Genomic DNA, 15,989 nt, shown 5'->3' with positions numbered 1-15,989 from the left:
AAAAAAGATAAACCATTAAATTCGTTTTCAAACTATGAAATTCTACAAAAAAAAGATGAACAAAAAGTAATTGATTTTGATAGTGATTAATAGTATATATCAAAAGTTTTTTCTACATTAAATTTTTAATCTATTCAAATGTTAAAAAAAGAGTAAGACAATGCTTCAATTCTTTGTCAATTATTTTTCATACTGTTTTCTTATCAATTTAATAATGTTGAATGTTATTTTTTTACAGCAAATAAGATATTTTTAATATAAATTATTTTTAAAACAATTCTCTTTATAATAATTTCAATTTTTAATAGCATAAAATATAAAAAAACAATTTTTAAAAACTTTTTTATTCTATGTTAAGAGTATTCAAATTATATGTATAAAATTCATTTGTTATGAAAGTATCAATAAAATAATTTTTAAAATGTATACTAATTTTCTCTTTACCTTCTGTAAATATAGTTATAAGTGATTTGTATACCATATTATTAAAATGTTTAATCATTTTTTACCAACAGTTATAGTCATTTTATGAAAATAAATATTTATTTTTTTTAATATATCAAAATTAACATGATATTATTTAAAACAATTATTGTAACATTAATATTTTTTTTATTCTATTTTACTAAAAAAATGATAGCTAAATACATAAAAAAGATATAAAATTTATTAATAAAAATATTAATTACTAAATATTTTCTTATGAATACTTTCTAGATATAATAGTATAAAAAGTGTTTTTTTTAAATTAACTAATGATTTCTAATTAGGTAATAAATATATTGATTTTTAAGAATTTATAATATTTTTAAAACAATTTCACTTTTTTTAAGTAATTAAAGAATTAATTTATTTTAAAAACTTATAAGTTGATTTTTAAAATAAATTTATAATTTTATATCAATATAACATTTTAAGAAAAAATGAAAAATTGTATACATTACAAATAATAATATAATTATTTAAATGGCATTCATATTTGAAAAACATTGATTTCTTCTAAGTTGTAGAAGTAATTGTTTTATCATCTAATAATTTTAACTTATCGTAAGAACTTTCAGTATCCATTGTATAAACATTTTTCCCATCTCTCATTTTTTCTTCATATCTTTTTAATTGTTTTTTTCTAATCATTCTCTTCTTTTTTCTTTTAAGATATATCATACCAATAGTAACAGCTATTACCGAAGCGATAAATATAAAAAGTAACGTTAAATTTATAATCAAGCTTATAATAAAATTCATTTTTTTTTCTCCAGTTAAAAAAATTATTTCTCCTCTGAATGTAACCTTTGTTGTAAATGTTCCTCCGTCTAAAGTAATATAAACACATTCAAGTACTCCATTATAAGATTTGTTTGTAAAAAAAATAGTATCATTAAAAAGTGAAAAATTTCCAACTGTAAATGTTTTATTTTTTAAAATATCTTCTACAAGAACAGATAATCCATTAAATTTCATCTGATAGGGACGAGAAAAATTATAATCATTTAAAGGGCAACTAGGTTGCGTATGATAATATTCTCTACTGTTAGTTATGACATCAGGTAAAACTTTAACGTGATTTTTTTCTATTGGTCCAAAGTAAAATGTTTTGATTATGTTTTGTTTACTAACATTAAACATAGTATTTAAACACATGTTACAATAATATTTTACATCAATGATTCCATAGTAATCTATAGTAACAGTATTGTTTAAGGATAATACATAAGGAGAATAAATATAAGTTCCATTGTAATGTATATTAACAATACTAACTTCTACTTTCTCATGCTTATAAAATTGTAAACTGCTATAATCCTTTCCTTTAATTAAAAGTTTGATATTAAATGTTTCACTTTCATTATTTTTGATAATTTTTGTTAAAATATTATGTTGTATATTTATTATTCTATTTTCTTCAACTATAATGTCAATATTTGGAGGGATATGAACAGGAACAAAAATAATATCAGGTATTAAAAATTCTTTATCAAAATCTGGTTCTCTAAACACATAAATTTTATCATTTTTATAATAGTCAATTTTTGATTTTCCATAAAAATTTGATACCAGTCTATTTTTATTTCTTACAAAAATTTGATTTTCGTTATGCCAATGATATATTTTTCTTGCTACATTTAAAAATCTATCATAAGTTGATGAATTAAAATCTTTTGCCCAAGTTATAGTTGCATTCCAATTCATAGTTGTATTAGGGAGAATCTTAAGCTCTAATGTACCACAATTAAAATATGTAATATTGGAATTTGATTGATAATTTGAAACACCATACCATTCAGTTTTTAAAGTTTTAAATACTACACTATTTGGTATAAAATTATAATTTTTTTTTGAATGAAATATATCACCAATTTCATTATGTTTATAATTATTATTTGGGCATTTTACCAAAACTATGTCTGATTTACCTGATAAAACATTATATCGCAATGGAAATTTTTTCATTGGATTTAAAGACATAGAAATGCTTTTAAAAAGTTTTCTATCTTGACTTGAACAAAAAATTGCGTAAAGCAAAATTAAAATAACGTATTTAAACGATATAATATTTAAAAACATAATTGGAATATGGAATTAATGTAAATATATAACAAAAATACATTTTAAGTATAAAGAAATTTAACGAAAATTTGCGTATTTCTATATTTGAATTTTATAATTAATTCTAGTTTAAAATTATTTTAAATTTTGCTTTAAAATTGTTTTAATCGTGTATATTATTCTAATAAAATAATATTTAAGTAGTTAAATTGTAATAAAAACTTTTCATAAAACGTTTCAAATAATATTTTCGTGATACAATTACATTGCTTGTTTTTTTAAACAATAATTTATTATTAAATGTAAAAAGAAATAAAGTTTCTATCAGTTTCCATTGTTTAAAATTAACTATTTAATACTTTAAATGAACATTATAATGCCGTTTGTATTATAGTAACAATTATTTGTATGAAAGATTATAACACTAGATATAAAATTTATCCTTGTTATTTGAAGTTAATACTATTTAGTCAAATATAAGTTTTAGAAATATAATATATATTTAAAAATGTAATATTTGTTTTTATTTTAATAGATATTTTTAAAGAAGAAACAAACTTTTGTTAAGCATAATTTTAATAAATGAAACTAAATGATAAGAAATGTAAAAAAATGTTCTAATGTTATTCACTTTAATTCATTTATTCTATGGATATTAACATATATCAAACAATTTTTATAATGGTTTTTTTAGAAAAATAAAATATTTTTTTATGTTTACTTATTATATTAAAATTTATATAAATTAAATTTATAATATTATAATTGCTAACTGAATATAAAATCAAATGTTAGAAATTATATTTTCGCCAATTTCAACCTTTTATTTTTAATTAGTAAATAAAATATGAATTATCTAGATAAATACAATTATAAATTAATAAAAATAACTATTATTTAGATATATAATATAATACATTTAATTTTTTAAAAATTATATCTAACAAATCAATCAACAGTAAAAGTTATTATACTATTTATAGCTAAAGAAAGTTTAAATTAGAAGAAAAATAAAACACTCTTTTTAACAATACAAACGTAGCTAAACAATATTATTATATTTTTAAAAGAAAAAAACAATAATAAATAATTCAACAATTCTTAATCATTGGTAACAATATGTTCAGGAATAGTAAAACATAAATCGAATGTTTCTTGGTAATCAATCAATATATTGTAATCACAGGATCCATCAATATAGATACAAATTTCTTCGTTGTTTTCTGTTTGTACAAAATTATTTGTAAAATTCTCACCACTAAACTGATGAAAATTTGCATAATGTTGACTTATTTTATAAAATTCTAAAAATGATTCTAAATGATAATTTTCCTTAGCACATGCAAAACATTTAAATAAAGAACAATTTCTAATTTTTAAGTGATCACAAATGACATGTTTTATCATTTCATCTCCTTCATCGTAAGAAACATTACAAATTTTACATTTGTTAGAAAATTTAAACAATTTTTTATAGTTGTCATCACTTAACTTTTGTATGTTCAAACGATAATCCATTGCCAATTTTTTAATATTTCTTGTGTGAAATGATATTTCGTTTATCATAGCACATTTAAGTTCATATCCAATATTAATGCTTTCTTCCTTTATACTTTCCTTTCTTAACATACTCTTTTTATTACCTGAAAATTTTTGATTTCTAGCTTTATTAGAAACTGAAAGTTTTAAGTCGTCTAAAATTCTATTATCAAAAGGTATATATTCCTCCTTAATATCCTCATTATTGTTATCAGCAAAAAAATTAAGAAGATCATTTATTTTTTTGTTGATTGCAGTTTTACAATCTAATTTTTCGTTCGTTTCATTGTTGTTTGTTATACCCATTTTTTTCTAAAAAAAATAAAAGATTGAATACATGTGCAAAAAAATTCCAGTATTTATTTGTTAAAAATTTATAAACTTTCTTTTTAAAATTTTTTTATAGTGTCACAAATTAAAAAAAATATTGTTTTACAACTCTTACCTTTTTTATATTTCTACCCATTTTAATAATAATACTAATACCCTAAAAATAAATTGTTCATAATTGTGTAAAAATGACAAAACACGAAATTACTTAATGTCAATCTTGAAAAATATCTTAATTGTTCTCATATTTAATGTATTTTTTTATTTCAGATATTTAAAAATATTTTTCTAAAAATTATTAGTTAAAAAAAAATTGTGAAATGCAATAAATTAAACATAAAAATGGGCTAGGTAAATTGTACTATGATAATTATAATGATACTCAGGTAAAAATCTAATAAAAAGAATTAACAACGTTTATCCAAAGTATAAAATATATTCCATCTAATATTGAGAAATATTTTATTAGACTCTTAAACATGCTTAATTACCAGGTAGACTGTGAAAAATGTCATCCAAGTTATTTCATATGTCTATTAGGTTATAAAGTGAATACAAGTGGTAATCGAGTTCTGATAAGAATTGTAACATTAGTAGATATTGAAGTAAATTATTTTTTAACTATTAATTAAAAAAATATATATATAATCATAGAAGTTAATGATTTAACAGACAACATAATTTAAAAAAAAAGATTTTTTATTTTTAAAAATAATTTATTGTAACATAAAATAACAAAGATTTTATACCACTAAACTGTATTCTAAAATATACTTCCCATTAAAAACTTTATGTTTATATCAGGAAGAAAAAAAGTAACATTAAGTAAATGTTTTTATACATTTAAAAAAGCATTAGATACATTACGTTGAAATTTTATGTTATATTATTTATTTTTGTATTAAATTTAAAGCATGTATTATAAATATATATAATATAAATTTTTTTACCTTTTTCATATATGACAAAAATTAATTTTCTAATATTTTTATTATATTAAATAATTTTTGATTATAACATAATTATAAACAATTTTTTATAACAAAAAATGTATTCAAAACAAAAAATTGTGGTAGTTAATACCAATCATTATCTTAAAATAAAATAAAATACAGCAACAAATGAATCATAGTTTTATTAAAACATCTTTTTTAAATTTATAAAAAAATAAAACTTATCAATTTTTATAAGCATAAATATGCAATAAAAAAGATAATGCAATAATTTTATTTCTTTCAATAAATTCCTTTTAATATTAAAATATATAAAATATATTGCCTTTTTGTTAATTTTTATAATAAATACAAAGAAAAGTTTAATGAAAATTAATTTTGTATTATCACATTAAACATGTTATTATATTGGATATATTATATCATTTACACGTCACTATTAATTTATCTTAAAACAATCAACTAATATTCTAATTTTTTAATTTTTACTCTAAGCATAAGTATTTTAAACGTTATAATTTATTGATTAAAAAAACTTCTTAAAAGTAAATTTTATTTATTTAAATGAGCCTTTAATGTTTTTTGATAATAAAGCATTTTTAGAAATCATGTTGATGCGTTAAATTGTGTATTGTGTTCAATATTTCATAAAAATTGTGCAAAATTATAAATCAAAAAATGTCTTAATTTGTACATGCTTTAATCTATGTTTCTAACAATATACAGATAAAATGTTATATTATCATAAAAAAAATTATTAATATTCTTGTTCATTCTACTTAATATGTAAGGTATAAAAAATCAATAAATTGTTAAAAAGTGGATATTAAATTTATCATTATATTTTCTAAATATTTCATCAAAATATTTTCTAAGAAAATTTTTTTCTAGAAAAAAAGAATATCTTAAATAAAAGTTATCATGGAAAATTATTTTTATTAATGTAATGAATACAACAGTTTAAAATTTAAATATTAAACTACAATTATGAAAACATTTTACAAATATTATTCATACATTTTTTTATACTATTTATTAGAAATTTTTGCATTAACAGTAGATTATTAGTTTTTCGTAATGGAAAAAATTTCAAAAAAATTTATTAGAAATTTGATTTTATCACTGTTTAAATTGTATAATTTATTTTAAAAAAATAAATTTTAAAACATTATTATAGATAAAAAAATTATTTCAATTGTTTTATTGATGTATTCTAATTGTAAATTTTAAAAGGAAAATAGATTTTTGAATATTACTAATAAATTATAAGCATAAATAGATATTGCCTTTTAAAAAAATTTTTTTGAATAATTAAATATAGAATTAGAGAAATTTGTTCTTAGAGTGAAAATTAAAAAATTAAAATATTAGTTAATTGTACCATGTTTAATTTTTATTGACGTGTGTATGATATGATATATCTAATATAATAACACGTTTAATGTTGTAATACAAAATTAAGAAAAAATTAACATTTTTTATATATTTTATTATTAAAAAAAATGTATTGAAAGAAAAAAAATATAACAATTTAATTTTTTGTATAATTCTTAAAAATTGATAAGTTTAATTTCCTCATTTTAAAATATGACCAAAACTAATATAGTACAAATAGATTTGATATTTTTTGAATAATTTTCTATTATATCGAATAATAATACATTATTATATTATAAAAATAATATATATAAGTTAAATTTCAAAATTTTTTGAAAAACTCTATCCAAAGAGTAAAATTATTCCATTATCATGCAATATTTATGTATTGCAAAGTTAAAAAAAATTTAGTCATTGAATCCAACAAAAGCGTTGCACTTTAGTAAAGAAAACTAAAAAAAAATGAACAAAAGGATAAAAATAACTTACAAAACTAAAGTGTTCCATTTGTTAAGCACATGCTGATACAGGTGTACCAACAGCCGATCCCGACTGTATATATTGACAAATTTTATATTGTAATATTATTACAAATTTTTTGCCTTTTTATATACCTTTATTAAATCAAAATATGAATATTAATATTACAATATTAAATTTTGTTTTTCTTCATATTTTTAATTTAAATACTGACCATTGTGCATTTGAATAAAAATAATATCGATATAAAATCATTTTTTAACGTAAGTAAGTAACCCAATTGATTGCCAATTATAAAATCAATTAATTTATATTTTTCTTATATCTTTAGTAAAAATAATTATAAAAAATTTAAACAAATTGTTATTACAACTTATTACATTCTATTACCTTTAATAAAAACCAATACTTAAAATATCCAATTATAATTAATTAAAATATATATATATAACAAAGTACCATATTCTCCCATTCTTTTCTATCTACATTTTACAAAGAATAAAAGAAAATGTGTGGAATGGTGTTCAATTTAAGAACTTTTTACTTTTTTGTGATAAAATTTTTAATAGTTATTAAAGTCAATCAACTGGATTAAAAAGATTAAAATTATTTTTTATGTTAGATTAAATTATTATCTAATAAAAGAAGTTTTAAAAACAAATAAAATCATTATTTATAATGTTTTTTTAAAATATTTTCCTTATAAATATTATAAAAAGCTTTTGGTTATGTTACTGCATACAAAACTTTGTTACAAGCTTGAAGGAGTAAAAGTCTGTTAGATAAGGAATTTTATAGCTGCTTCACAATCTACTTGATTTGGATTCTATTAGATATGGAAAATCGAGATTAAACTAATGAGAAAGAAGTCTTTCATTGGTTTGAGATTTGGTATAGTTATATATTGTTTGATGTATTTAGTGCTATCAAATATAAAGAATTGAAGTAAATTAAAAAGATTGGAGTTAATGCGAAGGATGAACTCAAGAAGAATTCAGAATAAAAATAAGTATAAATGAATATTTTTACTTTATTTAAAAATCAGACTTGCTTCTGATAATATTTATTTGTGTTATGGTAATAAGACAAATTTAGAAGTTTGAATGATACTGTATTGGTTTAAATTTAATAATACTTTGTTAAATAAATCAACTTATACTTAATTAATTTTATGATAATTTAGAATAAGTATTATTGTATGTTATATTATATATAAAAAATAGCCTTGTGAATCTATATTGTTAAAGTTGAAAAATTAAAAACCTTTCTCTCAACTGTGCATAGCTACAAACAAAAAATATGGTTATTATTAAAGTAATAAAGTTATATTTAATAATAAATACCATTTTTCTGTTAAAATTGATATTGGAGTATTTAAAAATCATGGAAGATAATTTATGTTTCTATGTTGTCAATTTCTATTCATATAACTATATTTTTATGATTTTATAATTTATAATTATTTCTTGGTACAGTTTGAATTTATCATGTATAATAAAAAAAGGACATAAAAAATTACAAATATATTTGAACAATTTTAATATTTATAGCAAAATAAATGTATGTTGTGATATCAATTCAAAATTCATCAATGATAAGAATATTTAAAATTTGAAAATTTCAAAAATAGATAGCTTTTATTAGTGATAGATACTAGATTTACTAAATATTTTTGTAAAAGATTTAAAAAAAATCTTTGATAAATAAAATGATTAATAGATATATTAAAAAACTAAATAATATTTAGAATATAATTTTGTTTAAATGTATAAGATAAAAAAGTCATTAATAAAATATGACTGAAAAACTATTTTAATTGATACATTTCATTAATTTCTTTCCTGTATTTTTCTTGAATAATATTTCTTTTAAGCTTTAAAGCTTCTGTTAACATTCCATTAACTGGTGTCCATGGTTCATGACAAAGAAACACTTTTGTTGGAATTTCAAATCTTTCAAGATTTGGTTTACTAAATTTCTTAATCTCGCTAACAAAACTATCTTTTATGCGACTATCATTGCAAATATCTTCCCAACTTTTGTCAACAATACCCATTTTTTCTGCAAATTTAGTTAAATTGTTTTGATTTGGAACAATTAATGCAACGGTATGTGACTTTTGTGGATTAACTACAACACAAATGTTGTCAACGAGATAATTAGTTATAAGATTTGACTCTACCTTTCCCAATGATACATATTCCCCACGTGATGTTTTAACCAAATCTTTTTTTCTATCAATAATTTTAATAGATCCATCATTTCTGACTTCTCCAATATCTCCTGTGCAAAAATATCTTTTACCATCAATAATAACAAAATCTTCTTTATTTTTTTCAGGATTATTGAAATATCCTTTACAGACATTATCACCATGAATTAAAATTTCACCTTGAGGTGGTGTATTAGAAGGTTTATATCCAATCTCTGGACATTCTTTTAAGTATACCTCATTGCAAATTAATGGTGCTCCAACATAACCAGTTGATATATCTGATGGTTCTGTAATAGTTGCAGCACCACATGTTTCAGTTAATCCATATCCTTGAGTAACAGGACATCCAAAACAAATATTCATAAATCTTTGACTAGCAGGATTTAGTGGAGCACCACCAGAAATAAGAAGTCTTACATTTCCACCTAGTAACATTTTAATTTTTCTAAAAACAAATTTATCAATTAAAATACTTTTATATCCTTTTTCAAGTCTTTTTAATCTTCTTTCATAACAAATGTTAAATAATTCTTTTGAAATTTTATTTGAATTTGATATTTTATTAAGTACAGCTTTATAAATTCTGTCCATAATGGCTGGAACTGCAGCAATAATTGTTGGCTTAAGAATTGCAGTATCTCCTTTAGTTCCAGGATGTATTCTAATTGCTGTATCAAATAATGTTTGTGATGTTGAATAACCAATTTTTGCTCCGTATGAAAATGCAATATATTCAGCACATATCTAAATATAATTACATTATTAAAAATATTATTATAATATACCTCAAGAATGTGAGCAAGTGGAAGATAAGCGGCATAAATATCTTTATCTGATGCTTTTATAACGTTTGATAATCCAACAACAGCTGCAATGACATTTTTATGAGTTAACATAACACCTTTAGGAATTCCAACAGAACCACTGGTATACATTATTAAGCATACATCATCTTCCTTACAATTTGATATTATAGGTTGAGTAGAATCTTTTTGTGAATAAATAAACGAATCAAAAAATTCACAAATAGTAAATTTATTTTTTAATTTATCAAGAAGACATTGTTTATTAAGGTCTTTTGATGTTGGAAAATATCTATCTTCAAAATAAATCATATATTTAACACTTTCTATACTATCTGAAATATCATTTATTATTTCAAAATGTGATGATGTTGTAAAAAGGACAACAGCTCCACACTCTTTGATAGCACTTTTTACAGCTTCTTTTCCTAAAGTTGCATAAACAGTAACAATTGGAAAACCAGATTTAATACATGCTTGAGCAGTAATTTGCCATTCAGCTCTTGTCTCAGCAAATATAACAATGAAACTACCTTTTGGTAAATTTAAATGACAAATAGCACGTGATAAATTGGATATTTGATCATTAACTTCTTTATATGTTAACCATTTATATTGACCAAATTTACATTTATGAAAAATTTTACCATCAGGTTGTTTTTCATCAAAAATTTTAATGATTTCTCTTGTTCCCATACAAGGATTATTAGAGTATAATTGAACACAACGATCCCATACTTTATCTAATGTTAATGAATTAGGAAATAATAAGCTTGATAACTTATTAATAGATTTTACATTACGAAAAAAAGAATGACAATCTTCGTTATTAAGTTTAACACCCTAAAAATTTTAATTATATAAAAACATAAAATAAAACTAACCTTGATTGAATTAGATTTTTCTAATCTTTTTTTAGGGTTATCAAAAAAGCGATGAATTGGGTTGGTAAAGATATCTCCAAATTTAAAAAGACTATTAGAAATAGATCTCAGAGCAGTTGAGGATAATGAATTAGAATCATCCTTAGAATTTTCAATTCTACCTACCATTTTAAATTTATTTGTAATGATAATATAAACACTACAAAGTTTTAAAAATATATAACTAAATTTTTAAGAGTAATATTGTATATTACTATATATTTGAACAAGTGAACTTTGGTAACAACTCTTTAATTGTTGTTAAATAAAAAGAATGTTAGTTATCTTTAAGATATTTACTATAAATTTCTTCTTTTCTGGTCACTTTTCTAATAGATCAGGCCAATAGTCATCATTAATATCATTCATATATATATATATATAATTTGATTATTTATTTAGCTAGTATACAATTTCAAACAAATATTTTAATTAATTTAAATGTATTTTTAATATCTCCCAATAAATTTGTTTAATTATTTTTATTGTCATAACATAAAAAAAATTTAATAAAAGAAATGACAGTACATATTTTTAAAATATCTCCTGATAATCATTCTATTCTTTTTATTTCTATGTAAATAAGGTAGCATTTTAATATTAAATTAAAATGACATAATACATTATTTTATTGGTTTATATTTGACCTGTTACATATATCATGATAAAGATTAAAATTATTTCAACATCATAATATTAAAAAATAAATATATATGTTATTTTTTGTTATTAAAAAAAATTGCTATTATCATGTTAACAACATTTATAAGTTTTACAAAGTTATACTTACTTATCTAAATGAGATACTTCAGTTTTCAATTTCTTTTGTTTCAATATTTCTAAAACAAATATTAAATTCAGAGGTTAGAAACGTTATGTTTTAATAAACTTTTGATATAGATAATAGTAAAAAAATTATAAAAAATAATAAGAATATACATAATTTATTTAAATATTAGCTGCATTATTAACATTATATTAGATAAATTTTTAAAATAATTATTTTTAATTATTAAATTTATAAGAAAAGTTATTAAAGACATAGTTTAAAATTGATATTTTGACTTAATATTTTATTTTGTTATTTGATGGTATAAAATTTTTTTTTATTAGTAATTTTAAATTTATTTATACAAATTTATATAAAAACAATAAAATTTTTAAAAAATATATTAAATGAAATATTTTAGTAATTGATAATCATTTTTGTAGTAGAACGTTTTATTGGAGTTGTTAAATTACACTAAATAAAATATTATATTTTATTTAACATATATCATTATTATATGAAATATTTAAAGAATTTTTTAAATATTCAAATTTTAAATAAACATCATTTAAAATGAAGTTAATCTTGTGATTTAAAATAAATTATATAAAATATTAACAATGTTAATTTATTTTATTTAATAATAAAGTATAAAAATCAGTAATAAAAAGTAAGATATAAATTTTATCATTATAATACACATTAAATGTTAACAATATTTAGATTAAAAATATAAAAAAATAAAAGCATAACAATAAATAATAGACGACTATTTGTATACCTTTTATAAAATTAAAATTATTTTCTTAACATTTTTTATTTTTTAATGCTTCTGTTAACATATATTTTTCTACTTTTTGAAATTATATTATTTAAAACATTGTTAAAATAAACATTTTTTTATTAAACAAAAACATTTAAAAAAAAAACAACAAAATGGAGGTGTTTTATTTTCATTATTTATTATCATTTCAATTTCTTATTTTCCAAATTTAATAATTTTTTTAATTAACATAAATATTAAACAAGTAAAATACAATTTTTTGAATTAGTTAAATATTTTCTTATAATTTAATATTTTTTTTTTGATTAAATACAATTTATTATAAAAATTAATATATAAATATATACACATTTTTATTTAATAATCAACAAAATATAGCTTAATTATTATAATGTAACACAAACTATTTTTAAAATATTACTTTAAAAAATGTAAATACTATATAATTGTTTTTTATAAGATCAAAATATTTATTATTCTAATGGAATTGAAAAAAAAAAATATGAAAGAAATTGATATATTCAAAATTACTAATTTTAAATAGATTTTAAAAAAGAATATTTTCATAAATATCAATATTAAAGTTTAAATTTTGCTTTCATTTCTACATATAAAATTGATATATCTTCAAATTACTTATTTAACAAGAATAATAAAAAAAATTATAATAATAAATGCTGTCTTTTAATTTTTTATAATTAGTTTTATTTAACTGATAATTTCTTTTTCTAGTATTTTAATTTTAAGCAAATCAGATCTTTAAATAAAACATGTATAAAATATTGTCATATTAAAAAATAGTATATCATAAACAATTGTCGTTAAATTATACGACTAAATTTCTAAACATCCTTGTTCAGTTTTTTTTCTAACAAGAAATTAACCTAAAAATATTAAATTATTTATAACAAATATTGTAAAAATAATTTAAATTGTTATCCTTTTATGTATAATTAAGAAAACTGACTTTTATTACACCAATAGAAAAAACTTACTTAAAGTTGTTTTTTTAATTTTATTGAAATAATAAAATCTAACTTACATAATCATCTATAACTTTAAAAAAAATTAGAAAAAATTCAAATAGATAAATATTGGCAAAAAATCTACAAATTAAGATATTGTTTTCGAAATTATAATAAAGGATATAAAATATTTTTTATTAATGTTTCTTTGTAAATTTTATTATTTAGACAATTACATTTTTTATATCAATAGATTATTTGGTACTATTTAAGTCTATGCCCACCACTTTTTAATTTCATGTAATTTATTCAAAAATTAACGAAATTAAAAAATTTTTTAAAAAATAAATACCTCTAAATGTTTCCAATTAAATAAAAAAAAAATTTGGGTACTATTCTGTTATACCCCCCCCCCAAATTAAAATGAATGAAACTTACCTTAAAATTAATTTTTTTGAAAAAAAAAATAAGAAATTTATTAAAATTAAAAATAAAAAATTTAACAAAAAAAAAAATTTTTTATTCATTTAAAAAAAGAATTAAATGATGCAATATCTCTCAATATTGCATCGAATTCTTTTCCGTTATTTCTTTTTCTCCATGTAAATTCATACATGTACCCATTTAGCATGCTAGGACGGGTTCTGTTATGACGTCGGTTTCTTTCTTTCACCGATCTCCAGACCCGTTCGATGCTCTGGGTGTGAGCATTTGTAAGTGGATCCACAAAATGATATTTGTGGTTCACTTGCAAATGCTGAAATCTAGAATCTCCTACTTGGAAATACCCCTTCTACATATCGGAAATTATAGGGGTTTCTGGAGCCACCCTTCTTTTCAGCACTTCCAGAAGCGTTGCCGAGCTTCTATCCGGAACGGCCTCTACAAAGCAGTGCTTCGTTTCTCTGCAGATTCCCCCAAAATACCACTGTTGCTGAAGCAAGCGGCCACAGTGGTTCTTCCGCCTGACGAACAAAGTTTCGTCCACTTCCACTGTTTTTCCCTTCCATAAACAGACATACCTCTTGGAGGTAGTTGTTCCAGTCCACAGTCGTGCAGTGGCCCATTTAAAGCTCCTTCTTGCAGAAATCCACAGAAGTCCGTTCTTCCTCCCAGTTATAAATAAATAGAGCTGCTGTGCGGAAGGGGAGCCTGGTATCTTGAAACCAGGTTCCAATTCGTATTCCACATTTTTTAATGTAGCATCTCCAACGAAAATACTTTCCAAACTGTATTTTCATTTGATGCCCATTGCTGCATTCCTTTTCTTCAGCAATTATTCCATGACTTTGGAAGAATTTGACGGCAGCTTTTTCATCAACAATTTCAGTAGATAAAGTTAAAAAGTTCATTATTTCAATCTAAATATAAAAAATCTAAATTTATCATAAAATTTTATCATAAATGAAAAAAAAATGACTCAAATATTAAATCCCATCATGTTTCCAATTTTTATCAGTTAATTTTTTATTCTCATTATTAATAGTTAATATGTAAAAAAGGTTATTCATGATTTGTACTTTATAATTAGTAAATTATATTTCCTTTATGTAATTAAAATTTTATTTGAGAAAATTTTATCAATTATCAAGTACTTTCTATCATTTTTATTTGGAGGGGGGATATAACCGAAAAGTACCCTTTTTTCAAATAGTATAATAATATCAAATATAACTCTTTTTATTTTCATAAAAATACAATTATAAAAATAGAAATTGACAAGATAGAAACGTAAATTATCTTCCATGATTTTTAAATACTATAATGTCAAATTTTAACAGAAAAATGGTATTTATTATTAAATATAACTTGATTACTTTAATAATAACCATATTTTTTGTTAGTAACTATACACAGTTGAGAGAAAGGTTTTTAATTTTTCAACTTTAACAATATAGATTCACAAGGCTATTTTTTATATATAATATAACATACAATAATACTTATTCTAAATTATCATAAAATTAATTAAGTATAAGTTGATTTATTTAACAAAGTATTATTAAATTTAAACCAATACAGTATCATTCAAACTTCTAAATTTGTCTTATTACCATAACACAAATAAATATTATCAGAAGCAAGTCTGATTTTTAAATAAAGTAAAAATATTCATTTATACTTATTTTTATTCTGAATTCTTCTTGAGTTCATCCTTCGCATTAACTCCAATCTTTTTAATTTACTTCAATTCTTTATATTTGATAGCACTAAATACATCAAACAATATATAACTATACCAAATCTCAAACCAATGAAAGACTTCTTTCTCATTAGTTTAATCTCGATTTTCCATATCTAATA

General features: G+C 20.2%; 4 protein-coding genes across 4 annotated transcripts; all 4 read right to left on the bottom strand.

The window, feature by feature from the left end:
* Positions 1-999: 999 nt before the first annotated feature.
* Positions 1,000-2,466, bottom strand: SRAE_X000163800 (Hypothetical protein; the record flags this gene model as incomplete). The annotated part of the gene is made up of 1 exon (XM_024651229.1): positions 1,000-2,466. The coding sequence occupies one exon, from the start codon at positions 2,464-2,466 to the stop codon at positions 1,000-1,002; it is 1,467 nt and encodes a 488-aa protein (XP_024499106.1).
* Positions 2,467-3,648: 1,182 nt separating this feature from the next.
* On the bottom strand, positions 3,649-4,552 carry SRAE_X000163700 (Hypothetical protein; the record flags this gene model as incomplete). The annotated part of the gene is made up of 2 exons (XM_024651218.1): positions 3,649-4,398; positions 4,532-4,552. The coding sequence occupies 2 exons, from the start codon at positions 4,550-4,552 to the stop codon at positions 3,649-3,651; spliced, it is 771 nt and encodes a 256-aa protein (XP_024499105.1).
* Positions 4,553-9,033: 4,481 nt separating this feature from the next.
* Positions 9,034-14,309, bottom strand: SRAE_X000163600 (AMP-dependent synthetase/ligase domain-containing protein; the record flags this gene model as incomplete). The annotated part of the gene is made up of 5 exons (XM_024651207.1): positions 9,034-10,185; positions 10,227-11,087; positions 11,129-11,327; positions 11,958-11,973; positions 14,300-14,309. 5 exons carry the CDS (start codon positions 14,307-14,309, stop codon positions 9,034-9,036), a joined length of 2,238 nt encoding a protein of 745 aa, XP_024499104.1.
* A 443-nt stretch (positions 14,310-14,752) lies between these two features.
* Positions 14,753-15,037, bottom strand: SRAE_X000163500 (Hypothetical protein; the record flags this gene model as incomplete). Its single annotated transcript, XM_024651196.1, has 1 exon — positions 14,753-15,037. One exon carries the CDS (start codon positions 15,035-15,037, stop codon positions 14,753-14,755), a length of 285 nt encoding a protein of 94 aa, XP_024499103.1.
* Between the last annotated feature and the right edge of the window lie 952 nt (positions 15,038-15,989).

This window comes from Strongyloides ratti, scaffold srae_chrx_scaffold0000002, assembly GCF_001040885.1.
Source record: "Strongyloides ratti genome assembly S_ratti_ED321, scaffold srae_chrx_scaffold0000002".
In the NCBI taxonomy this organism is placed as follows: Eukaryota; Metazoa; Nematoda; class Chromadorea; order Rhabditida; family Strongyloididae; genus Strongyloides; species Strongyloides ratti.
The sequence above is the reverse complement of the archived record's forward strand: the minus strand, read 5'-3'. Positions and strand labels throughout refer to the sequence as shown.